The sequence below is a fragment of the Stigmatopora nigra genome, chromosome 13, assembly GCF_051989575.1.
Source record: "Stigmatopora nigra isolate UIUO_SnigA chromosome 13, RoL_Snig_1.1, whole genome shotgun sequence".
In the NCBI taxonomy this organism is placed as follows: domain Eukaryota; kingdom Metazoa; phylum Chordata; class Actinopteri; order Syngnathiformes; family Syngnathidae; genus Stigmatopora; species Stigmatopora nigra.
Genome location: NC_135520.1, coordinates 8,176,916 through 8,204,840, shown reverse-complemented (window position 1 = coordinate 8,204,840; position 27,925 = coordinate 8,176,916). Strand labels below are relative to the sequence as shown.

The following is a 27,925-nucleotide window of genomic DNA, read 5'->3' as shown; positions in this document are numbered from 1 at the left end:
AAGCAATAACATTGACCTGGAGGAAAAACAAATAAACATATTTCACATATTTCTTTTTATTATTAAAACATACATCCCAAGTGTTGCGTTAGACAAGGAGTGAAAGCACATTGACGATTCTGGCAAAAAAAAGAGCGGGTTAAAATATCAATTACAAAATATATTTGAAATAAGTTACATGAAGGCAGTGAAAAAGAAGTTACTACTTCTGTCTTTTTTTGGGAAGAAAACGCTTGTTTTGATGCTGGACATCTATTACAGAAGAATCAAATGCAGCCATTGGAAGTGAGAAATTCGCAGAAAGGCGTCACCAGCTACACGAGACGGACCAGAGAAGATTGACATGTTTGGCTTTTTATCACGTAAAAGCTAAGCGAATCCAAGAAAGCATTTTTTCTCTAATCTGCAATAGAATTGATTCTTCTTCAAGTGCAGGACTGTTTCATAGAAAATAAAAATATGAACGAGAATAAATATTTTCAGTCTGGCTTTGTGAAATAAGTGCGACCTACAATGGACCCTAAGATAGGCTGTAATTGACAAAAATAGATGTCCAAATCACCTGATATGGATTGGACGTCTATCCTGATCAATAACGGAATGTATTTTCCAAATTTCCGTAATATATTAGTAGTTGATTACAGTAGATAAGCGTCAAAATAACTTCTAATGATGACTTGTTGGCAGTGTTGACAATTGGTGGTTGCACTGTTGATGTTTTTTTTTAAAATGTGTCTTATATTGTGGAATGATTCATAATAACAACCACAACAACAACAACAATACACAACAGTCCATAGTGAGTCTCCGTTGGACACTCATGGGTTTATCGATCGCAAAGCTTAGGAGAACAGATGTTCTTGGTTTATATCACGGATGAAATGATTCGTCTCTCCCCCAAGGGCGCCATCTCATTATTAATGTGGCTTTGAAATGTGTGAGTGTGTGTGTGTGTGTGTGGCTACCACCCACGAGAGTGCTCATAAATAAGTAACATGTAAAACCGCCATAGAAAATGGTCCACCTCTTTGAGTCATAACTTGGCTGTGAGAACAAATGAGAAGGATTGTGAACCAAAAAGCTTTCCATTAAGGTAGCTTTTAGTCAACCGTTTTGCTCCTTCCATAGCACATAACTCAAATATCGCAATGTCTTTTTTATAAAAACAAGAAAACTCCAGAGTCTTAGACGGATAACGACAATTGCCGTTATTCCCCTCCAGTGCCCTCATGAAGACAAGTTGGCTTTGGCAGTGGATGATTTAACACTTGTGCTTCATGGCGAGCTATAAGATAAACAGAGCCAGGGTGGGGATTTGAAAAGATCATAAAAATATCATTAAGATCATTAAAATACAAGCAGTGAATGATCGTGCTTCCATATGTCATTGATGACATGGCGTGATAAGTCTGTTTATTGGATACATATCACGGTTAGCCAATGAGGTAAAGCAACCAATGACCTGACAGCATTGGGGAATTATTTTTTAATTAAATAAATTGAGACAATATGAGATAAGGGGGGAGGCAATTGACTAATCGGTATTTTGCAATGAGTTGATAAATTGACTTATAGATAAATCAGATTAATTACTGTTGTAATAATATGTGCTTAACATTTGAGCTGTAAATGTGTACTGGAAAAAAATAAAAATAAATAAATAACATTAAAAAATAAAGACTATTTACTATTGAGATGTTTAAAGAAGAGTTGCTTAGCATTTGGGCTGTAAATGTGTACTGGGAAAAAATGAAAATAAATAAATAACATAAAAAATTAAGAATATTTACTATTTAGAGGTTTAAAGAAGAATTGGACAGTTTAAGTTATGTATTTTACAATTGACTGTCAGAATATTTGTTTGATTAATTTGATTAATTTGATTAGAAATAGTTATTAGCCACATGCCATTGACAAACAGAGTGAAATGGTGGCATGCAGAGTTAGGACACATGATGGCAGTAGAGTATTGGACAAAAATAAAAAGCAGTTGGGGATTTGATGAGAAGGGAAAAATGGTGACCCCTTTGTCTGCATCTGATGTATGACTGCCCTTATTAAAGCAATTGCATAAACTTTCAAAATATCCGCATTGAGTTGAATAGTTCTTGTGGGGGAGGCAGGGATAAGTGAACGTGGGCAGTTGTCATGGGAGGCTGCTGCTTAAAATGCTTCACGCAGCAGGGAGGCCGATATGCCATTAACAAGAGGGGAAAATTCTTCCGAGGAACATTTTGAAATGTGGGAAGCACAAAATGAAAAGAGGAAATGACTTCTTTCTGGATGTCTTGTCTGAATAGGAAGAAATATGACTTTGCAAATAATAAAAAGCGTTAGAAATTCAGTCACGGCTGCAAGCCACTGACCACGTTTCCATCCAAAAATGACAATTTGAGTGTTGTTTTTATGTCGTCATGCTGGTTTCAAGGCAATTTCGTTCACTTAGGAATTACAAATCTTGGTTGCTGATGAAGAAAATGCTCCATACACGTCAAATACTGCATAAAAAAAGTTCCTTGCAAAGGCTTTTCCAGTGCACCATAGTTATGCACTGGTGTTTAATTCAAACATCAGCAGGTGCGTGAATTCCAACGAGATAACTGAGCCCGCCAAAGTAAAAACAAGAGTTGCCTGGGTGACCTGTGGTGTATTGCGCTATTACACAGACTAACTGCTGTGCAACCATTATAATCAGCCACACAGTAAATTGGCTTTTTGGGTCATTTTGTATGTTAATGGATAAACTGAACAGCATGTGAAGCGCATGAGGAAGATGTGAAATGAACAGAAGGGCACGGAAGCTTCCCAAATGTAAATGAGGGGAGCATTGAGTTAGTTATTAATCTCATTAATGCCATGAGAGAAAATGAATACAAGCCCTGGCTTGAGGCTGATTTTGATACTTTGAGTTGAAAGCTAAATTTGATGAGGTTGGGCGACAATTTTTTGCCATTCAAAGCCACGTCACGTATCGTATCGCACATCAAAAGCAACTGGACACTCACCTTGTGTGCCGTGACAGCGAACTGTTCAGCACTGTTCATCATGTCGGCCGTCCTCTCCTCGGCTCGGCCCAGCCGCTCGCCTCGTTCGTTAAGAGCCTGGCTGGCCTTCTGTACGGCGCTTGTCACACTGTCTGCAGCCGAGTGCAGTATACTATTGCCTGTTTTCCACCAGGGACACACAAAAATGCCATATTAGAAGGCAGGAATTTTTCAGAAACAAACAATATCGGTGCAGAACGCTCAATAGACACATAGAATGGGGATTTTTGAGGATTGAGGAGAAATCAAAGAAGCCCCAAATGTAAATATATCTCCTATAAGACATCAACGGAGCTACCGTGCTATGCTAAGAACAAAACTGTCCGGAATTTCATCTTTCATTTAACAAAGACGAGTCAGTGCTGATATTTTCCACCTTCCAACATGGGATGGAGAGCTAGTATAGCCCCAGTAGGAGCTCTGACATTCTTGCCACTTCCTGTCTTGAGGGGGAGAAATCCAATTTCTCTTGGATTCTGACTCAGACAGATTCCTCAGCACCCCATCAAGGGAGTCCAGTAAGTGTATACTCCCATCATAGTAATCTTCCCAACCTTTCTGACCCCTCTAGAAGTGTTCATCTCCATCTTATTTGACTTTTCACTGCCTCCGATTCACCCGGCCTCCTTGTCAACACCCGCGTGGGCTTCCTTCCCCGGAGGAGAAAAAATGTATATGCACATAGAAGAGGCATGATGGAGATGCTGTGGGAAAAAAGAGCTGATTGCAGCTTGTGGGAGAGGATTATGCTGCAAAAATATAGAACTAAAAGCATTATCTAAACAAATCTCAGCAAGTCAAGAGTTTAAATCACTGAGCAGCAAAATGATTAATGCCACAAATGCAATTAACCTATTTTGGAGTGTGGGTTATTCTTTTTTTCAATTTCCCGTGCACTTTGTCTTCCTCCCACATTGCAAAAAAACATACAATGAGTTACCCAGTCTGGACTGAAAACTGATTACATTGTGAGCTGAAGAAGGTTGAAATTCGACTGGTAAAAATCCCAAATTGGTGGCTTACTGTAAATGTGGACTACAACCAGGTTTTCTTTTCTGAATGGGACATTTAAGCCTTCTTTGAAACCATTCCAAATGCTGGAAACGATCAATTGGCATTGCTGTGCCCACACTGCAGTGTTGCTGGGTAGAATAAATATTAATATAAGAGGCACTCGATGATCAGACAGCCATGTTAACACTTCAAGAAGGATCATATAGGACAGTTGAGTTGAGGAGCATACACGGCCCAGTACACCAGAAGGAAGTGCATATTGTGTCTTATCACTGCTGTGCAAGGAGAATGCTGGGGGGTACAGCGCTGGAGTATATGTGGGCGGAAGGGCAGAGAGAATTCTTTGTACAGTGGCTACGCTCAGACATTCGCAAGCACATGCTTATCTGCACTTGAACGGGTTTCATCGAAATAATCCCTTTAACGAGTGGCGTATTGTCAGAGGACCTACATCTAGTGCTCGCAAAAGGGAGAAGCCAGAAAACCTGTTAGCACAAGCGGTGGCAATGGAGGGAGGAGAACTCTGCGACCCACAAATATGTATATTAATTTTCTGAAGAAATCTGCAACCCACAAATATATATTTTAATTTTCTGAAGACTCTGCTACCGACAAATATGTATATTAATTTTTTGGATTCCCTTTTCTGGTAGTAACCGACTTGGTGATGGATGATTTGAGACAAAGGATTTGCCTTGACATTCTTCGGGTTTTCTAGTGATCTTACCTCGTCTTCTGAGATGACTATGTTGCGCAACCAGATCTTTCCTCACTCTGTTCATAAACTCTTTGCAACGGACAATGACCGAATCTACTGCTTGGGCTTCTGTAGTGAAGAAATATTGATAGTAATCATCCGTTCTTATGATTCGCAACATCTTGGTTTGTAAATTATAGTTAAGACGAGTTTTTGGGTTACCACATCACCACTTTAGGACAAAAGTGAACTAAATTGGGAATGGCATGCGGTTACATATAATCTAAAAACAATTAAAAACTCATGTTAGTATATTGTAGGGAGGGAAGCACATTTTAGGGCCAAAGTCGTTATTAGTATTGGGGAGCCAAAATAAGCTAGTCATTGGAAATAAGACACATTGTTGCATATAAAATTGTGGTAGAGACAAGAAGACTTTGTGCCATCAAAGCAATTTTAGAGTGACGATGAAGTTCCAGGCGAAGAAAAGTCTACCACAGTTATGGTCCCACACCTGAGCAGCGTCATGATTTTTGTTTTGCACTGGTGTGAGACTTAAACTGGAGTGGACAGCAATGTTGACATCTGCTGACACGAAGCTCCTGCCACAAAGTAACTTTGTGTCTTTTAAAAACAAAGGTGAAATCGACCTTAAAAAGAAGTTGATATTTCGACAAAACTCAAGAATCTAGGACACATACTCCAAAATTAACTGATTCCTCCCAGTCCAAATGGATTTTGAGTCCATTGCTGATAATGCCAGTCAACGTGTCACCTTTGAGAGCACAGAATCTAACTCACGACAGACAAGTTTACTCTGCAAGTTAACTCTGTCAAGGAGGGAAGGTTAAGTGACTGGGCATGTTTGCCTGTTTGCAAGACTGCACAAATAGCCAAGGTACTTGCGGTTGATGGAAGTCAGAGATGTGTTTGTATTAACAACTCCATGAATAATACAAAAGGGGAACAGTGCTCAAAGATGAGAGTTGGAAGTAAACAGATCAATATCTGATTTATCTAGAAAGGATGCTACATTCTCTCCTGGCTTTATGGACAAATTATTTACTTTGTTGAAGCCAGGAAATGACTGAATTGGCTTTTAGCTTTGAAAATCGCCATTCTCCCACGACCACCGAGTGAGTAATAATATTAAGGAATTCCAAGGGGTGGAAATGAAATGTTTCTTTTAAAAATAATTAAATGAAAAGAGGTTTATTGGAGCTCAAATGTTAATGCTTTACATTACACAGTAGACTAGGGATGGGCATTAACTAGATTTTCTGGATTTTTTTTTAAGCAGGTTGGGTCCATACAGCCAATCTAAATGCATATTGCCTTAAAATTGAGTCCAGTTAATTATCCAACAACTAATTATTAAGTGAATAAATTCATCTCATATGAAGCCCATTCCTAATTACAACAATGTTAAATATTCAGATTAATTGTGCTGAATGATTAATTGAAGAGACAAGAAAAGTCACTTCCACACACCGAAGGTGAGGTGCCGTTATTCAAAATTCAGAGCACGAGGTACAAGAAAAGTGGCAAAAAAAAGTATTTATATATATTTCTTACCTCCCAGCAATTTGGACTGACAGTTGACAAACTCTGGTTTCCTGGTGGGAATGTATCGTTGGCAGGTGTGGTGAAGAATCTGAATAAAGGTGCACTTTTCTCCCGCGGATCCGGCGACCCATTGGTCAAAGGCGGTATCAAACGTCAGGTCGAACTCTGGGGAGTCCTTGGCAGAAGGTACAAGGGAGAATTGCTTAGACTGCTGATTATAGAAGTAGGAAAGTATCAAATTGAATTTTTCGTGGCTTACTTTGTTGGAGTCAATGCCGTTGACCTGTCGTAGTTGGTCAATAGTCCACTGTGAGCGTTTGGCAAACGCAGAGGATCCTGGGAACTGTTTCACTTTGGTGATGGTGATGAGAACTGGCTTTTTATTCGTCACTATAAAAGAAATGTTTGAAAAATACAGTTAACTTTAATCATAATTGACGATAGCATGAAAAAGTGACTATACGACAACAATTGTATCCTTTTAAGCTAAATACCCTAGTGTGGAATACCTCACACTGTGAATAAAATGTATTAAAAAGCATTTAGGAATAGGGTTATCCAAACAAAAACAGCAACTTGTGTCCTTCATCTACTGAATCCATGATATAAATGTATTTCCAAACTTTTTGGTGAGTAAAAAACTGCTGTTTGGTGTATAATTCTGTCTACTTGCTGTCCTCAACTGGCCCCTCTCTGAGAGGATCATGCAGACTTCCTTTTGGCCGTCTATGTTTGTTTATGGATCATCCAAGCTCATAGTGAGCTTCTCGGAGACAACCTGTTCCTTTTATTGCTTTTTTGACCCGGTGAGTAGACCTCCGCTTCCGCCTTCCAATGTGATATGATGGAGGAAGTGTTTGAGTCACTTTCTCTATTGTTACGCCATCCCGCCACTCCCGAGAGTCGAAGCTATCACCGCTGCAGGTGGTTTCTTTAGATATGATTTGAACAAATAAAGGCAAGGTCCATTGTTGCGGCAGGTGATGTTTTCGGTGAGCGAGTTCCCCCGGTGAGCTAGTGAGATCTTTGGGTATGTTTTGTGCGGCCATTTGTACAGCTGTAGCCAATACGTGAGGTTTTGGCCTGTGATTGTGGTTAAGAATAATGGCCGAAGGAAATCCACAAGCATGAGCAAACGGATGAGGTGGACGATAACATTGCAATCACTACAGGAATTCAAGGGGCCTGAAAAGATGACAGCTGGATTTAATGAAGGAGCAGAGAGGAATGTTGACGACAAGACAGGTGAACAGAATCACAACAGAATAATTTCTTACATCTGTGTTCAGCCATGAAATGATGAGACCTGGAGCTGTTACCGATAAATGGTGCATTCCCTTCCTGAGCAATCAAATGGAAAACTAGTTGAAAAATAAACTAGAACAAAATCTGTTTCATGAACTCAGTAATTCTGAGCATATTATTCTTTGTATAGCCTGGAATTATCCGCAAACAAGCTTTAAATTCGATCACATTAAGTAATAAAACCTAAGATTTGCAACATTATAAAATGTAGTAGTCTGGTTGTAGGGCTATTAGACCAAAAAAAAAAAAATACCAGAATTTACAAGAGAAAAGGCTGGATGTCAAGATTTTATGACAGCTATAGCAAGTCGCAAGTTACCCACCTTTCAGTAATTGTCTTTACAACATAATATGTTTGGAACAGGATCTCTTAAAACACGAACATTTAGCTCAAATAAAAAAACCCACCTTAAATTACCCAAAAATCATTGTCAAAATTATTCCACTATTCAGTATTATCTTCTTGTAATTGTATCTATTTTCACTTTCGCCTCAAAACACTTTTGTCATGGAGTGAAGGCCAAACATTCAGTAGTTACATATTCACCGGTACCAGCTCTGTTTTATAAACAAACATTGGAGCTCGAGGATTAGAAAGACTGTTATGTAATAGTGAAAATATGTTACTCACTGCATTTTCACTGGCAGCTTTGCTGCTGCACCGTTTGTTTTGTTCAGTTGAATAGGAAGTCCCATGATACCTGAGAAAACGTCTGTCTGAAGGTCATGGAACAATCCTGCATTGGTAAGGAGGTCTTCACGCACCAGACTACTTTAAGCCTCTCAAATTAATTTTTATATTTGACTTTCACCTTGTGTCCCAGCCCTCTTGAATACTAAACAAGGATTTAATGCTAGATCAAATTGTTCATCCAAGTGACAACTTTATCTGCTGTTATATTAAGTGCTCAAGTAGCATGTGTAAAACGTCAAAAGTTCCTTTCCCATGCTCACATGGTGACTTTCAGGGACTCTCCCCCAGTGGATTAGTATCTTGTTGTGTTTGGCCCTGATAATTGCAGCTTCAAGGAAAAAATGTGACAATCTTTCGGCTAGCCAACACGGAAAGATGATCACCCTTCTGGTGAGAAGGGGAGACCGAGGTAAGCGGTGACAAATGAGCCTGTTATCAAACCAGACTGAACGAATCCCAGCTTGTTAGACGTATCGTAAATGAAAGTAAATACGGTGCGACGCAGGAAACAGATGGAGAGTATAAAACGCATGGGTAAATTGGGAATGGCATCATTAGAGCTAACGTAAAAGTGAAAAATATATTAATAACATCCTTGACCGCCTTGGGTAACAAGCCAGTTCTATTCTCTTTATCACACTGTGCTCATAGTGTGCCTAAAAACAAACAAAAAAGACAGAGAGCGAGAATAACAGGTATATTGTGACAAGCAAAAAGCTTGAAATTTACATTATCATTATTATCATCATATGATTCATTGATAGGGACTGTTGACAGGCAATTGTTATGCCTTCTCAAGTCAAAGTGGCTTCTATATTATGTGTAAAAGACATGCTGTTAAAAAGCCAGCTTTTCTGTTCTTGCCCTGATGCTCATTTTTTTGCAATCTCTGTATAAAACAGGCTAATGGTGTCGTATTGTAGTGCAAGTAGTTGATTGCTGAGGGAATGTGTTTTTGTACAACCCGCTTGGGAAACATTACTGTGAATTCATCCAATGGGCCCTTAGGAGCTGTAGCTACAAGATGCGACAAACTTCTAGCTGAGTTGATGCTTGATGAAAAACAAAAAGCAAAGAAGTCATCAAAAGGCATTAAGATTACAGGTCAACATGCACCACTCTACTGAATCTGTTGTCTTCAAAGAAGATGCCAAGAGGATTTATTGTCCTGCATTGGCTAGACCAGCATCAACGGCATCAAACAAAAGGCCTCTTCAGTCCTTTCACAAGGGTGGAACAGTGTGACTCTTGTTTTCCAGGTCTGTTACCAAGCAAAAATGGTGACCATGCAGTGACAAGACACTAGGAGTCAATAGGACTGCATACACCATGGTAAACAATAAGCCCTTCAGGAGATTAACGGAGGTATACTACCATAAATAGCCATTGGAGAAACTATAATAAACCTCAGCATTGCTGTAAATCAAATTCCCGTAAAAAAACTGAACGAAATAAGTTGTAAGAGAATGTTTTTTTTTCTTCTTCTTTTGAGTGACCACAAATTCAAATGCGACATGGTGTTCCTAACCTTTAAATGTCAAATTTCAAGAACATCCAGAGATGGTGCCCTGTGCATAGATAGTGATTATGTGACATGACCACATCCTACACATCTTAAATCAGGCTCATCCCAAAACTGTTTTTTTAAAGCTCTTTTAAAATGTAACATCTTAACTGTACACTTGCATTGATTTGACTGTCGAGTGACATTTAACACACACACACACACCCAACACATGGTAGCACATACTTTGGTTGATGGAGATGTAAAAAGTCAGCAAATTGAATGAAAAGAGTCACGAAATGAAGATGTGCAGAAACAAATCAGGTTATCCACAATGAGAAAGTTGTTTGCTTCAAAGTTATAGTCCTACACCTGGAAAAAAGGCCTTGAAGTCACAATGCACATATGCCCTCCCTATTTTACTCCATCAGCCCTTGGGCCACCTATAATATTGCTGCTATTCAGGCCAAGCCAAGTCCATACACACACACACACACACACACACACACACACACACACACACACACAGACAATGCATTCCTCGAGAGATCAGGCTCTAGGATACAGGCAAATATTTAATTACACTAGGCCTTTGACTTTGTTTCATGCATTCTTCCCTGCTTTGATGTGTACTATGGAATGAAAGTGCTTCTACAGGAGGATTCAATAGATTTTCACTCTATTGTTTTATGTTCCATTTTATATCTGGCTCACTAACTTAATGCAAGAGGAGGTTTACTAAAAGAAGCTGTTCATTTATAGTTATTTCAATGAAATCCGTTATTGTCCTTTCAAGGATTATTTTTCTGCCAATCGTAGATTTCTTAACAAATGCCCATTACGCACCATGTGCCAAAACTCTGGAGAGTGTTTCACTTGAGAAAATGTGAACAAAAACTGTCTGGTTGTCATCATTCAGTAAACACAGAAAAACAAGGATATTTCTCAACAAGATACTGTATGCTCTGGACAATTTTGCTTTCATACTGTTATAAACAGAATTCCTTGATGCAAAAATGTTCTAACCAAGTTCACGTGCAAGAAAGCAGACAAAACAACACTTAATGACTTTGAGCATTTAATAATTAATAATTACTGTTTACCGGAAATTGCCACTCTACTTTATAGCCCATAAATATAGATATATATCTAGCAACATGCCATGGTTTAACATTCCATTTGTCCAAGGCAGTACAGTTGTCCAACAAGACTTTAAACTCAAAGGAATCACTGTATTGTTTTGGAAGATAATGTGTCCTGACAAACCGCGATGAAGCACCTGACTGGGCTTAAGTTATTTTTGTTCACAGCAGTCAAATCGTCAATCATCTGTTTTTCCATCCGATTTAGAAGAGCAGCATGAAGTTTTGGACTCCAAAGTTTTGAATGCAATGAGTGATGAGTAACGTCACCGAATTGGCAAACTCCATTCGTCAATTTTCCATTCAACTGACAGACCCGCTCATCAAGCAGCATCTCATGTCATGATTGGGCAGAGGCCCCATGTTGATGTTTAATAACAACACGCCCTTCTACAATACTGCACAAGTGACTATTCTCTAGAAGAGAAAGTTGCTATTAGTTTACAAGATTGTTTGTAAAGTCTTACTAAAATTTGGGAGACTTCACTTAAGTGATGAGATGAGCACGTTATTATATATATTTCAAAAATACACATATGCTCTACATTTCAGGGGATAATAGATCCTAAAGATCCGCACACCACTTTATGTTGGTTGCAATCAAGGTTTAAAAGGTTAGACAGGATGGTAACTGGCACCATGGCATCTATTTCCCCCCAGGAGGCGATGTCACTGAACTACATACAGACAGTACACTGCTGGGCTTTCCAGGGTATTCTGCTGTAACTTCCCGTTTCCAACCAGGGGTGGGCTTTGCGCTGGTATTTAACACTAAGGGCATGGCTGAGATCCCCCATCCACCCCCCTGCAAGATTTCCTGACATCTGTTCAGGCATGTTTTGGCAGAATTTCTTAGGTATTCCATGCTAGAGGGGAAAATTGGCTTGTCCTTTTTGTAGTTTACATGAGTGGCGAAGGAAATGATTAAAGTTATCTCATACTAGTCTTGTTATTTTTTTTAGAAAACTTGTTTTTCCTGTCGCACAAAAGCAAAGGAAGAATGATATCATAGATTAATATCCCTTGCACCACTGCCAGCTGTTTTCCTGCCTCACATAGACACCAGATGGGAAAAGCACTAAGATGGCGAACAAATGAAACTTTTCCTGTGAGTGCGAAAGATCTATTTCAGCAGAAGAGGCAATTTGTGCCTTCTTAATGACACCGATTTGATGAACATGTACCTGTAAAGGGAAGGACGATTTGGCCACTGCCGGAAAAGATTTCGGTCTGCTTTTACTCTTTGAATTCATAGGGATTATTTGAACATTTGATGTTTGATAATTTGATAGTACTATTACGATAATACTACCACTTTCCTGTTATTGATGGCAATTATTTTAAACTGGGAAAAGTGTCTGCGAATGCTCACGCTTCCGTTGACTGCACTAGACGTCCAATCCCTTCTGACTAAAACTAATCGCTGCCAATTTCTCCTCAAATTGGTGCACTGATCAGAGGTAAATGTGTCAAATGATCTCCTTTATTTCTTCATTAGTGTGTTCAATTTTGGTCCAGCAGCTACTCTTAACATTCTTAATCTTAAAACGCAAGCCTTTTAAAAGCTCTTTGACTCAGCTTCGCTATGGCAACTTGGAAAAAGGTGTCAAGTGATGGCGAGGAAGCATATGGCGCTTTTGATTGCTTCGATTGGGACCACGGCAGGCGGGTACTTAGCCACCGCTGTTTTTTTTGACACAGAGGAGGATTCCAGCTGCTCCTCCGGGTGACCTTCATTACTACAATTAATATGCATGCCATTCAAAAACTTCATATGCTATGCTGAGAAGAAGAAAGAATGGGGATCCACATGGCTAGAGCTGAAAAGTATCACCAAATCCAACTACGGATTTTTTTTTTACAATGAAATCATGAGGCTGATATTATTTTAAATGAATCCCAAGAAGTCTTTGATGGGAAGCTGGCTGAATGATCGGCATATTGTCCAACAGGCAATGGGAATTACTTTTGTTTGTTTTACCCACGCAAATCAATCATTAACAGAGACCATTAGGCGCCACTTTGCTCTCTTTGCCAAAGACAGCCATTCATCTACATGCTTAATCAGGTCCCAAGGCACAGTGGCATTGGGAACAAAAGAGAAAGCCTAATTAGTTTAAGAGGACCTGCTTTCCACTCGACAGACAAATGTCAAAAGAAGACATGTCTCTCTTCCTGTCGGTTAAAGAGTTATGTAAACCCACTAAACGTGTATCTGGGAAATAGTTTGCCCTGTTGACTTTTGGCGTTGTTTTTCCCAGCTCGTGAGGAAAAACATTCTGAAATCTGAATTTCATATTATAGATGTCTTATTCCGATAGGATGTAGCCAAAGGAGACAAGTTGAGGTTAGTCCAAAAGAGCCCATTTTTAAAAGAGGTCTCACAAAAGAATGTTTTTATCCGATAAATGTTAAAAGGAAGAGTGATGAAGTGCACCAATTTCCCTTTTTGAATAATTAGCATTCAATATTTTTCATATTGAAGCTCCTTATAGCATATTAACAATACTATATAAAAACGTACAGTAAAATATACTGTATATACCAAGTTTAGTTATGGCCAAAAAATTCACACACTGTCGACCTACAGGCAGCAAAGTCAAACAAATATGCTTATTTAAAATGTTTGTAGATGTACATAGTGACCAGGATAAAAGTAATGTGCATACATTTCTACGCTGGTTTTGTCGCGGGTATGTAAATTGTATTTAGAAGGCATCATCTATGAGATGCCTTTGCTATTTTTCAAGGGATTGTAAATCATAACGGAGAGAGAGCTTGACAAGGGTGCAGCTGCGGCATTGACGTCGACCTAGCGAATGATAAACATCGGATTAGTAGTCCAATTCCAATGTAATACGTCAAAACTGCCTTGTGATGTCGAGGGAGACGAGAACTTTTTGAAGTGTTACTTGCGCATAAAAGATGAATGGCTTGCCACTAGATTGCCATTATACAAAAGTTTCTTGATTCACTGGGGGGGAATTAACAATCAATTTGCTAAGTTATATTAATTGTACTCATAAATTTTAAGAGTCAATGACATGTTTGGTATTCAGTGGCTGTTGAATTGAGTGATAAGAGGTCCGATTCTATTGTAAATTTCAGGGTTAGGTGATTTGTGAGTCATCAAGTCATTTATTGCCATTGACGGTGATAGATGACCAATCGATTTTGATAGGGGTGAATGATCATTGGGAGAACTTTGTAAAATAATATGAGAGTTCTATCATGGTCACTGGCCGTGAACTAGCTCATGAAATAATACATTAAATCGTTTATGGAGTAGAGGATGGAAAGTAATTTTAACATCAGAACTCTGCCCAACGCACCCAAGAACATTGGTAATATTGTTCGTATTTAACATAAAAAAAGCACATTACTTTATGGTTGTTTTGTTTTTGAATGACATTGTTTTATGTTTGATTTGTATTTATGGAAAGCACTTTGTTGCTGATGGGTTAGGGTTTGGTTCTGTTGTTCTTAAAGTGCAATATAAATAGAACAGAGTTGAGTTAAAGTGATTTCCTGGAAGTATTGAAGGTGAAAGTGTTGGACAGTCTAGCAAGACAGAACGTCTAGTAGCTGGAAAATGTGGAAGTTATGATTGAACCTCCAAAAATGTTCAAATGCAGAGTTTGACGACATTTTCTGTACTAAGCGTGTGTCTTGATTTTTGGTTTTGGAAATCATATGCCTGAAAAACTCTCATTTTCCTTTTGTATTAAATTTTTACGACCTCAATTACCATCCATTTCAAGCAAAGAAAAAAAATCGTATTTGTTCCGCCTGGAGAACAAATGACTATTATTACCCCTTCCAGTCAAGACTGTAAAAAGTTTGCACTCATGAGATGTCTGCTTCCTGTGATACAATCCACTCCTATCTTTGTCCTAGTCCCAGTCCCAATTGTGGGGCAGGTACTGTGCTCTAATAAGTCAGATAAATCTTTCCTGACAAATAGAAGCATCCGGGGAGTCGGATTGAGCAGATTTACGGGCTGCACCTGTAGATTAACAAGATAAGGGATGCTGCCAAAGTCATATCTGCCATGTCAATCCATAAAGTTAATGTACTTTTTCCACTAAGCATATGATCAACAGTCATTTTGGCTTTAGGAGGAAGCTGTGGAGCCTCCAGTGGGAGGTGAATTTTTAACTAAAATTGAGGATACTAGTATCTATCATGATGTAGTCATACAGTGGAAATGATGTGGCTGAATGCTAATCATCAATCCTCCAAAAAAAACATTTTAGTTTTGAAAGCTTGATCTAGTACCACCAACAAATAGTAGTTCATAGTACACACAATATGATTAAAACCATGTGACTGTGTGGTCATTTCAATTGCCTCCTCTATTTCCTGATCATGCATGCCATCAACACATTTTGGTTCAAAAGGTCATCCGGGCAAGGAGGCAAGAAAAGCAAACTGTTCAACGTCAACTCAGATGTCCGAGGACCACGCCTCAGTTCTGCGGTAATAACCTTGGCAAATGTCGAGACGGCACCAGGTGGAAAGGCTCCTTTGCACATCCACTATAATGTCAAATCTCTTTTATTGCGAGGCCAGCCATCTCTTGGATTAAACCATCTGCTGCATACTCCTTTAATCTAAATATAATCGATGATGTGCCGAGAGATGTGAGTGCAATGTTTATTTTTGCATTCATCTGCTGGGAGTGGACTCTTGCTCTGTCCACACTGGAAGCATATTTGGAGGGGGCGGCGGGCTAGTCGAACTGCGCGATCTTCCTGCGGCTAGCGTGACGCCACGCATCCTGTGGACATGTTTGCATTCTCCTAGGTGGGAATAGTTCCAAATTTCTTTCATCCGCCAAGTACTCAAGTTTATCCGATTCTGTCCAGATAACATTTCAATCCCAAAAATTGCCATGGTCACACTCAGAGACTGAGATTTATACAATCCATTCAATCACCCACTTTGTGACACATGCTGTTGAAATTTCCATGTTAAAAAAGGGGAACATTTCCGCCATTATTATTTTATGCCATGTTTTCACACCAACTAATTGAGACATTTTCAACAGGCCCTCTGCTAGTTGCAGTCAAGCAGTCCACTAAGCTTTGCCTTCATTAATTGAGGACTGATTAATTAAACAATTTCACATCCACTCAAAGATTAGCCAGATGTTCTCTATCCTTTTTTCCCCCCTCGTCCATTATAAGCAAACAGCCTGCCGGGGGCCTGATTGAGACCACTGGAGTGAAACTAAATTTGGAGAAATACAATCGAGGTCCACCCGCAATAGCTACCATTTCATAATACAGCGATACAGTATACATTTTTCATAGCTTTACCAATCCCCCATTGCAGTCTTGTATTTCATCTGGCCCAGTAGACTTCCCAACTACTCACATGGACTACAATAAAGGCTCAAATTGTAAGTTCAGCTTTGCTATATTACACCATAACAACGTTTATGTCTGCGACAGCAGTGACGTACACCAGAAAACTTTTGCCCTTTTACCTCCAAACCATGAAAAAACTTGTCACATATTTGCTGGTCTTAACACATACCAGGCGAATAGTCTCTTAAACAAGTTTGAGACTCTTGGAGGAAAATAATGAGTTGGTCCATGAAGCAAATTTAAACTCGGGGTTGGCTGATAAATATGGCCGATGCAGGGTTTGAGATAAACCAGGATTGCGGCACTGTCAGCGCACGAATGGATTGCAAACGTACAGAACTACTGTATATTTATAGGGATTCAAAACCTCCCTCACATTTATTGTAAACATTTGAGCCCACCTACACTGCACCTGAGTTTTAATCTGCCCCAGGCAATTTATTTTACCTCCTTTTACCCACTTGAGCTCTAGTGGGATGGGAGTCAACGATGTGGAGGAGCAGCAAAAGATTTTCATAATGGGTGGGGAGCCAGTGGGAGTTCGGTCCTCTTTGGAAAAGTATCTATAGCGAGGCTAATTAATATGAATGAAGACTGCCTTGGTAGAAGGGTGGGATTGCACACATAAACAAGTGCACATAGACACAGAATGTATGTTGTGTGAGTGGGCAGTTTGTCTGAATACTTAGAAGCTCAAATCAATTGCAAGTGATATTCTGGCCATGCGAGAAGCCCACATAAGTCAACATTGTTCAGAACACAGGCTGCCCACATACCCACGTCTGGTTTCGAATCATTAACAATCATTCGTCCGTGACCTTTGGTTATATCACTTAGTTGAGGTGTACTTACTTGGTCTGTAAAGTTATCTATGAAACAAATGGATCCAAACCTTTGTTTTTTCGAAGTTTACAACTTTCTCGGGTTAATGAAAAACCTTAACTTTTACAAGTGAATGAAGAGCAAAAATATAAAATGCAGAAAGTCAAACGAAGGTCTTTTTGGACCAAATAGACCTAAGTTTATCTGGCCAATAAAGCTTAATCTACTTGTGAGTTACACAAGCCTCCTAGCTCATCCATTTCACAAGGTAATCGATAGCCGCCAGGCAGCCGGCTGATGATGAAAACAGCAAGGGAGGGTTTGGAATATAGAGGCCAGAGGGGTTAGCACAGAATTTATTTACCAGGTGGCGGCCAGGAGAAAAATAGACAAAATTTGCTGCTGAAGGAGACTATTGAAAATGGAAACACCTTTCCATGGGAAATGAGGCGTTTTTTGAGTGCAGACTGGCTGCAATTGTCATAGAAAGACGACTAAATTATTTTCAGTGATCATTTGCTGCCAGACCTCCTAGTAAATACAGAATTTATGCACAGGTTCTTGTTTAACTATACACTCAATAAGTGTGTAGTTCAAAAGGTGTCACAATATAGGCACCCCAAAACAAATTAACAAGCAGAAAGAGACACACTTTAAGTTCATGAACTTTGACTTACTGACAAAAGTTAATCAATACCCTTCTGAACCAACTCGATACTCTGAGACCTTTGATACAGTAAATGAACTAAAATCCAAACAAGAACTGCCTAGCTTTGGGGAAATAGTATCTGATTTTTTAGCAGATATTCAAAATTGAAATAAACCCTAAAAACTACGAGCAATACATTCAGCCAAAAGCATAACACATGCTATGAAGTCGGTTAGACAGAAGCTGAGCTGTATTAGTTTATACATCTGAAATTCTGCCAAAATGTGGAGCAGTTACACTTTTTAAAATCTGTAGGCCTCTGCCTAATGTAATATCACTTTCACTACGCTATACTATACTCGTGAAGGATGTAAATAGGAAAAGCCTCATCAGTACCAACAAGTACAGTTACTCCCACACACTTGTTAATTTGTTTGACTGTCAGAAATGGTTTCAATCAATGTCACAGACAGGTTTCAAGGGAAACAGCAGCAACCCAAACCTAATGCCGAATCTTTTGTCTATGTGAGGACACTTTAACAGTTAGCTTTGATTATCTGTCACGAGCGATTACCTCGCACAGTGCGAACGTGATAACAAAAACGAGCGATTCTGTGAGATTCAATTTCTTCTCCATGCTAACGAAACGTTCGCCACTCTTATCTTATTCAGCGAGCTTCTCGTCTCTCACTTGCCAAACATTGTGTGGGCGATGCTGCATTTCAACTCAGAGGTACTGCTAGAAGGCACCACATGGGTTCCAGTGATCAAAGACAATGCTCGCTAACTGACTTAGACCATGTTGAGTTGCTGGCTCGGCTCCAGCGAACACTCCTATGCTGCTGTTTTTACGGCATTCAAATAATATGGGACGAGCCGTGTTCTTGCTGCCTCGCTACCATGTCAACTTGGATGTTGTGTTAATTTCTTTTTATAGTCCTAGTACTAGGTTGCATGTGGCCACCTCCACAATCTCGCTCAACACACAGTGGGCTTCCTTCTGCTGTGACCAACCAAATATTACACAACTGGGCCACTGTGAGACCTGAGGGCGTCAATCTTACACTACTACTGGTAGTCTCGGGGAGTGGTACTTTTAGAGTGTTTTCGAATGGAGTATTTGGATTTAGAATTTCAAGAACTGAATCCCGTTTCACTTAACACATGAAGCGATGTTTGTTACAAATTAGACTGTAATAACTTACAATTATTCTTGGAATACGGATATTTTAGCTCATTCGAGTCTCCTTTATAATAAAGTCTATTACTCAATCAGCTTGGGAGGTACCCACTACAGTTCAGTAACAATAATTAAACAAATATTACAGTCCTAGCAGGGAAAATGGCACAAAAACAAAACCTAACAAACGGACATAGCATAAGCACGTCAAAGTTCAATGATCTGCGGAAAAACAAATGAGCCGGTCCTTGACATTCCACCCATGAATGCTATGCACGACCAATCCAATTAAAAGGTAATGAAACCAAAACAAAATCTCAATTTGTTGAGAAATGATGATTCATTTAGAGAGTTAATCCAATCTGCATTGACCTACAACATGTAATTCATTTACCGTGCCATTTTATTGGCAGAGGAAAACAAGCTCATCATTGAGGACATCAGAGTGGGAATCAAGGAAGACGTGTAAATGAGTCTGACCTGAGAGGCAGATGAATGTCAGATAGTCTCCCTGACCACCAGTCGCCAGGAAAGGAATCTTCTTCTTAGTCTTCCGCTTCACCTGCACGGCTGCCAGCATCTTCTCGTCGTGGGGTACAAAGACCTCCTTGTTGATGGCGGCTTTCGAACTCATCTAGGAAGCTGGCAGGGGGCTTCGATGAGTTCAGGTGGGTTCTCAGCCTGTGTCAGCAGAGAGAAGAACAAACAAGGGGTAGATGTCAGATGAGATGGATCAAAACATGTAAACCTGACCTATGGTGATACCTTCAATGATAGTTTTCATTAAAAATCTGATTTATGATCATGTGAAATGTGATCGATCAGATTACTATTTCAAAAGATGTCACAAAAGGGATATTTATTGGTTCATCATATATAAGTCAATCATACTGACCTGCCATTGAATTGCACAGAACAACCAATAGAAAACATGCTATCCATAATGTAAGTTCACTTACACATGATTTAATATTGAATAAAGATTTCCTTCACAAACGCATACTTAGCTGAATGATAAGTAATTAATTCCGTACTTTTCTTTTGAATAGAGGTCACAGTAAACAGGAAGAAACAAAGTAGAAGACAAACTCTCCAGCCCTAAACTTCACTACGTAGTTGTAATTTTATGTCTCTGCAAAAAAGTGGGTTAATCAGCTCCAAATGCACTCCTGAGATCGGATGATGTCATCATCCACACACTTGAGGCACACACATACACTCCGAACCGCACAAGCCATCATGACAGCTGAGGAATCAATTTGTCTTCCGTAACCAGGGGATGAACTACTGTGTGGCGAGGACAAGTCAGCCCAAAACAAAACTTCTTCTAGTCCCTAATAAACAACAGGCCTAAGAATTAGACAGTTGTTTTGCTCTGGCTCGGCAAGCTTTCAAAAGTAATAATGCAGTGGGCCGAGGGGAGCCGGGAAACAAGTCGAGCAGTAAATAATACACAAACAAAACTAGCCTCATCGGAGGCTGGAAGATGGCTATTGTTGGCTGGCGGTCATTGTTGTGTCGGGGGTGACGTCAGCCTACAGGGGGGAAGAAAAAAAAAAAGAGTGGAAAATAAAAAGTCTGGCTTTGGACTAAAGCGCATTTCTGGAAGGAAAAAGTCAAGACTAAAAAATCTCGGAAATGAACAAGGCAACGACAATAACACGGGCTTATGATTATACCTTGGAAATTCAAGTGACAGACATCGGTAAAGGCAACGTGTTCAGCCTTGGAATGCAAAAAAAAAAAAAAAGAAGAAAAAAAGCATCTCCATTCCTTCAGCTTGCTTGCCAGCTCTTCAGTAAAAGATTTACATTTGCATTGTGGAGGACCAAACAATACTTCAAATAGATTCTAAGTCAAACAACCTACACACAAGGGAAGCAATGCTAATTCATCCTCATTTGCACTGAGACACCAACTACTCTATTAGTTATGCTTATCAAGCTTCGTCCTTCATAAATCAGCGAACCAGTGAGTTGTTGCATAAACTGCTCAAAGGATAAACTGTCCTGAATTCATGATTTATTTATGTTTTTCATGAGTTCTGACAGGAAACATTAAAAAGTGTGGCTGTCTGTTCTGTCATCACAGCTAAGCCACGGGGCTCACCAAAGAGATGGCCATAAATATCAAACACACAACTATCTTCACATCCATTTGAAGAATTAGTATTAATAAAATACCCTGCTTTGCTTTTTGGGGAACCATTATAACTTCTTATAAGGCGTATCATTTGTTCTGGAAGATGTAAAGTCAAAAGTCCCTAAAGTCACACAAATTCAGGGGCTTTTTCGTGACGACTGTTTAGAGGGAACACAGCAGTATCAACGAGGGGAGTTAAGATAAGAACATAATACAATAACAACCTTGCCAAAAAATAATGACTTCATCATTTTAAAAGTTTTTTTTAATGTTTTTTATCTATTTATTTGTTACATTTTTGATAGTTATTCCAACGAGCTGACTAGGTGTTCAAGAGACTGGTGTAAATTGTTGTTGTTGTTGTTTTTTTAAAGCGAAACAAAACAAAAGAAGTAGGCTTCTAGCAATCATCATTCCTCACTGCACTAAGCGATGCAAATCTACTTGAGCAATTAGGATCAAGCCAGAGTGTTTCATTGATTTTAGCGTTAACAGAAGTCCAATTAATCCAATTTAATTGCTATTTTAAACTTGACAGTGCGTGATTTAAGATAGAGATAAATGGTAGACCCACCCTATTTCCTTTATGTCGTACAAGGTAAAAAAAAAAAAATGTTCCAAAATATAAACCAAGAACTAGCATCTTAAATTGGTTGAATTTTTAAACCTAATAGAAAGAAAGTAAGGCGCAAGAGATGAAAAGGAGGATAAATACAAACAAATAAACACACATTGTAACATGACCAATTTTCTTAGCAGGAACCCTAATCCCCACCCTCTTCAGCCATCATCTTCCAGTTGAGCATGAAGGCTTCTTGGCATCTACCCGTGAGCTGTCACCAGGCACAGGCGAGCACATACCACCCCCTCAGGTGGCCCACTCAAGCATATGAAAATGAGGATGTGAAGAAGAAGAAAGAAAGAAAGAAAGAAAAAGGATGATATGGACAGGAGCCTCAAGGCGAGTGACATATAGCCAACTACATACAATACCTCAACTCCAAGCTTTCTTATATAATGGTCGACGGATGGGACGTTTCCATCGTGGGAGCCAAACCACGTACATAAATTTCATGACTGGATATCGCTCAGCAAAAAAAAAAGTTGTTAACTCCTGAGTGCACGGTCACACCCGTTTGTTTGTTTTCCTCTAAATGTTTTTCTTAGAAAAAGACAAGTCTGCTAATGACATGGAGAAATTGTACCATTTAAAAATCTTTAGCTTTCATTAGAAAGCTATAAAGCCACATTTGGCGGAGGTAAAGTAACATCCATCTTGTTTGTGAGTCTCATGCCACTGCAGTGGGATACCTTTTCTATCATTTACGTTGTTTTTCCAATAAGATCTGCGTAAAATGACTATTTTAGTGACAACTTGCAACTAATTGTTAAACGAAGTTACCATTAGAATACACTAAATGTCCCTACACTTTAATAAGAGAATTACTTACATTTATAATTCAAGGTGCCACTGCAAACAGGTAAATAAGTCAAATATTAGAGACTACATTTTCCCAGTAATTACAATACCAGTTCTTCAAGTCCCAGTTTATACCTCCCCCATCTTTAGTTAAAAAAATAAAAGTCTTGTGGTTACTTTTTCCAGAAGACTAGATTACTAGCTTTCTGGAAAAAGCTAAGTTTGTCCACAGTTTGGGCAATGAAACCAATGTGTTTGATTAACTGTTTACCCGACATGAACGTTAGCGACCACTCAGAAGAGAAACTGCTGTTCTCTATCCTGTACAATTGCAGGGTTGTTAAATTACAACAAATGCATGGATATGACTTTCCTAATGACTCACAGGCTTGGATTTTACACCCCAGGCAGCCTTTGAGGGTGACGTCTCACAACTTCTTCTTCGGGGCAGCTGTAGTATATTCAGCATGGCCACGTGCACACATTGGGGGATAGAATATACAGTGCATCCCATAATGTCAGGGTGAGATTTACATGCCTGTGGTGGCCAGCCAGCGCAGTCCTAACATGCAGAAAGTAACTACTCGACTTTTTTGACGCAACTATACTCTCCCAGTCATGTCAAGTTGTGAAAAAACTCCCTTTTGCTTACTCAAGGGTCATATGAATGTCTAACAATACTTTTTAGCAGTTTTACAGTGCATCATTCCAAATGTACACTTGGGGACTTGAGCACAAATCTATCCCCTTTGAGGCGGTGTTGTAAAAACATTTTTTTTTCCTGGCATAAAAAGCAACACATTTATATTTTATTGCCGCAAAGTAGGGAGAAAAACAAGCACAAAGGTAGGAATTCTTATCCAGGCCGGGGAAGAATTCAATGCACTACAAAATAACATTTCATTTGTTTTCCAGTCACTCCAAAGTGTTTGATTTAGTATTAACAAGTGAAATAACATTTTTAGACTTGTGCATGTTGCTTCAAACCTTGTCACTTCTTGAACAGAGGCACTTTTCATGTGAGACCTTGGAAAAAAAAATAGATAAATAAACACAGTTGACTGTGCTTGTGACGTCCCTGGCAACTCCGAACACGAGGCAAGGCAAACAAATGTGTCCGTGTTGACTTGAAACTACTCATGTGCAGCAAAACCTGACAGTTTGCACACTACATTAAGTGTATACAATAATAACAAGTTACTGATTATTTTTAAGGTGACTCCGGAACTTGTAAATAGGACCATGCAAGTACCAAAAGCTTAAACCAACTTGGTAAAAACAGTTTAGGAGTAAAGCCAACTTGTAGACAAGATGGTGGATGTACATAAGTGGACAAAGAGAACGATATGAGCTTATCTTTTATGTTGCAGCGCAGCCAATTAAGCGTAGACACTAAACTCCTTCCAGGAAAGAAGCAATATTTTATAGTAAGTGGCTTAGTTGGGCCTCACAACGGGGAACACAGGTCAGATAAGGAGGCTCTGAGCTAATACGAGCTAGAAAAAAAGAAGAAACAACCAATTATATTTAACATTTTACATAAAACAGACATGTACAACTATATACTGATATTTTATTGCAACTCGAGAACTGTTTAGTGCTATTAAATGAAAGGAATTTCTTTGGAAAACTATCGTGCAATGTAAAAAAAAAACTGGGGGAAAAAGCCTGCATTGTATTCTAACCCAAATAATATTATTACATTATTCCTCTATTGGATTAAGGGAAAACTGTTAGTAAACAGCTCATTTGGGAAAAAGTAAGCTGTCCACCGACTTGGAGCAAATGCTTACGAGAAGCATAATTCATTTTGTACTGTACTTAATATACTGTAAAATGTAGCACCAGGGTGACATTAAACCCTTTAAAATCAATAATGTTCCAACTGTCAGATGTATATCTAAAAGATTATTTTGAGTGATTATCTTGTAGTGTGTTAAAGTCAATTTTCAACTCAGAAAACAGTTGTGCAATTGTTCATGTTAAAATGGTTCAGTGCCTGCACCTGCAAATCTTAATGCAGATGGTCAACACATGGAATTTGCTTTACATAAAAGAAAGATCAGAAGCAGTGTTGAAAAATGTTCTGGATTAAAGCCAGATTTGAGAGCACTATGAATACCTGGGGAAAAAACATAGAAGTTTTGACGTCTTCCAATTTCAATGGCACTGAAAGATGAGCATTAACAAGCAGTTTGGGTGTTTTTTTAAATGCCTCATTCCCTATAAATACTCAAGTAAATTTCAAAAACAGCTAAAACAACTGAACTGCATAACTTCCAAACAAAACAAATCAGCAGGTGGAGCGTCGCCAAAATCAGATTAAAATGACTTAAATTCGGGTTGATCTGCACACAAAATTCAGCAACTCCAAGCAAATTAAAACGAATTTATATACCACCCCAAACAACACTAAAGTAAAGTGCCCAAAAAAGCACACACTTAAAAACGCGCACCAAAAAAGCACGTAGAAATTCATTGACGTCATTTACTCACCGACTCGTACGCTGGAAGGGTTCCACGTGCTGCCCTAAAAGATCCAAAATGCTAGTTTGTCTTGTCAAACATGTCCGCTTTTCCCTTGTCTTCCGTCCACAGTCGGTTGATTGAGAAAAGCGACTTTTTTTTCGAGAGAAAGAGACGAGCGTCCTTGTCTGTCTGCCTGCGGCTGTGTGAGTGAGCGTCTTCTTGCTTGGATGAGAGAGAGGAACAGGTTCACACGCACAAACACACGCGCGCACATACACGCGCACACGCACAAACACACGCACAAACACCCGCGCGCACATACATACGCGCGCAGTCATTACATGTAAACAGTCGTGTTTTGGAGGCATTTCCTTTCCAAAAACATACAAATAGAAGCAAAAATACAAGCCTAGTAAAAGCTGATTTCTTAAATGGCATAATTTCTAGACGATTACCCATTTTTGCCATTGACAGTGTATTGACGTCCAATCAATTTGAAATGGGTGGGCAGCAGCCTCGCCCACTTGAATTGAATTGAATGTTTTTATTGTCATTATACAAGAATAATGATATTTAAAGCAAAATAAATAGATTTGAGGTGTACTAGTGGTAGAATAACTTAAAATGACAGCATAACATGACGTCTATCACCGTCAATGGCAGACTGAGTCATTCACATCCATCTTGTTTTGTCGTAAAACATTGAACATTACCTGTGAAACAACGCTGGTTTAACTATACACGCAATAGTGCTCTGAAAAAATACAGTTAAAAACGGTCTTAGAACAATAGTATTGAAACTTTTGAGAAAATCTTCAAACACAAAGAAAACTCCTCAAGGTCGTCATAAAAATGAAAACTAAGGGTACTTTGCCCACTGCAGCTACCACCAAAGCGGTTTCAACTCGTAATAGTATCGCTTTGGAGAATGGACAGTACTCCCGAGGCTTATAAACCAGAAAATAATTGGATGCCCCTTCTAGAGACCCCTTTGGGTCCTTTTAGCTGCCATGGAGTTGCTTCCATTATGAAAAATGACCCTAAACCCTTTGTAGTACTATATCTGCAACAGGATGTAATTCTGTCTCATATGTTTTACGAAATTTGGTTGCACGTATGAAACAAATTGCACGTGACAGAGTTGTATGACAATGTTCAGCGGCCATAAAGCAATTCCGTTCCGCGGTGCCTCCTAGCTTGTAATGGTGCCTAACATAATATTTTACGATTTAATTATCCTATGCTTGGCTCAAAGCACCAATAACTCGCTCACGGTAGCTTGACCTCCACATTTTTTGGGTGAACAGTAACTAGCTCAGCCACCATGGAAGGTTCCTTGAAATGATAGCGAATTCATGATGGCTACCTCAACACTTCTAAGGGAGGTATCTGTATTTATGATAGTCTTCAGCTGCCGGCTGCTTTTATTTCCGCACCAATGGCAGGACCACCCGAGGCGACCTCTCCAATGTGTGTGTTTGAGTCTGTCTTGTGCTTTGCTTGGCCAGTTGTGACTCTTCAAAAACAATCCTGTGCTCTGCTACGGAAATGTTTCCTGATTGTTTTGGCTGTGGATCTTTTTTTTTTTTTGTAGACAAGGTTACCATGCCAGTTCAGGCTTTATGAGTCATTGAAGGCTCTATGAAAAAACAATGAAATGCTTAGAAAATAGTGAAGACAAAGTCTGTATTATACCATAGGTAAGGATGGTGAGGAATTTCATCTCAAAAATGCATGTCCATGTCTTAAAGTTGGTTTCTTAGCTATGTGGTGCGCATAACATAAAAGTTTTAGCCCTAGTTTTCTTAAGTCTAACACTGGCATTGGCAAAAAGTTTGTATATTTCATAAGTACTAAAGGTAATGGCGCTTGCCTGGTGAAAAAATTCACTTCAAACATGCATAGCCATGTCTTCAGGTTGGTTTCTTAGCTACGTGGTGCGCATAACATAAACGTTTTAGCCCTAAAAATTCTTAATTGGAACTGGACAAGGGGGGGGAAATATAAAGGTTTTTTGCCCGATGTAAAATAACTGCAAATAATACTTCCGACAATTCATCACAAAAAGGTTTTGACAGCCAAACCACAAAGGCGTAAATTTAGACATCACAGTAACACTTATTTGAGTTCAACTACCTTTTTTCTTGGGTTACAGAAACTCACCCGTCTACAGTCTCGGAGGATATCAGTATTCTGAATGTGTTCACATCAAAACCATATTGCAATAAAATCCCACTAGACGAACAAACTCAGTTTGCCTCTTGTTGGTGGAAGTCTTAGAAATAATTCACTAATTCACGTGAATAAAACAGTGTACTACTTGGCAGCTGGAAATCGTCAATAATGAAGCATGACTATTCCTTGTTTAAGTGTCTCAAATTACAGTTTGTTTGACTCTTTGAACACAGATCTAGCAAGCTGCTCCACCATCTGCAGTAGCATGTGGAAACGCTTCTTTTAGAGAATCCGGAGGGACACAAATGTTTCCCTTTGAGATTTTTATGCTTACTTTGAGGTCGTCCACTTTGATTTCAGCTTGTCTCGTAAATGTGGATGAGAGGTGGGCGGTGGCGGGGGACGACGTCTGCAGGGAAGGACAACAAGAAGACGGTTGTGGAAACACTCTGGAAAAGCAGAAGTGAAACCTCTGAGACATGAGTTAACCTGGGTAATGAGTCATTGTTTTCTAGTGGGGTAGACCGCAAAAAAAAGCTAAACACACACACATAAAACAGGGAAGTATTGTTACTCCTCTCAAAAGGCCTACTTTACACTTGGCAATTCTTAAAAATGTTCTCTGCACACAAGGAATTTCAATACGTCAGAAATTGAGGTTATCCTGTTATTTGGAGGCAATGAAAATGCCTTACTGCTCATGTGTTGAAAACAAACAACATAAAGTTAG

General features: G+C 39.2%; 1 protein-coding gene across 2 annotated transcripts; it reads right to left on the bottom strand.

The window, feature by feature from the left end:
• Positions 1 to 40: 40 nt before the first annotated feature.
• Positions 41 to 25,282, bottom strand: stxbp6 (syntaxin binding protein 6 (amisyn)). 2 transcript variants are annotated; one of them, XM_077731839.1, is made up of 7 exons: positions 25,048 to 25,282; positions 19,470 to 19,670; positions 6,581 to 6,711; positions 6,331 to 6,496; positions 4,786 to 4,884; positions 3,006 to 3,163; positions 41 to 1,285 (listed from the first exon to the last, which is right to left on the bottom strand). In XM_077731839.1, exons 2-7 carry the CDS (start codon positions 19,621 to 19,623, stop codon positions 1,262 to 1,264), a joined length of 732 nt encoding a protein of 243 aa, XP_077587965.1. In that variant the 5' UTR covers positions 19,624 to 19,670; positions 25,048 to 25,282; the 3' UTR covers positions 41 to 1,261. The 2 variants fall into 2 exon arrangements, with proteins under 2 accessions (XP_077587965.1, XP_077587967.1); XM_077731841.1 differs by lacking the exon at positions 4,786 to 4,884 and having other exon boundaries at positions 25,048 to 25,274.
• Positions 25,283 to 27,925: the final 2,643 nt, after the last annotated feature.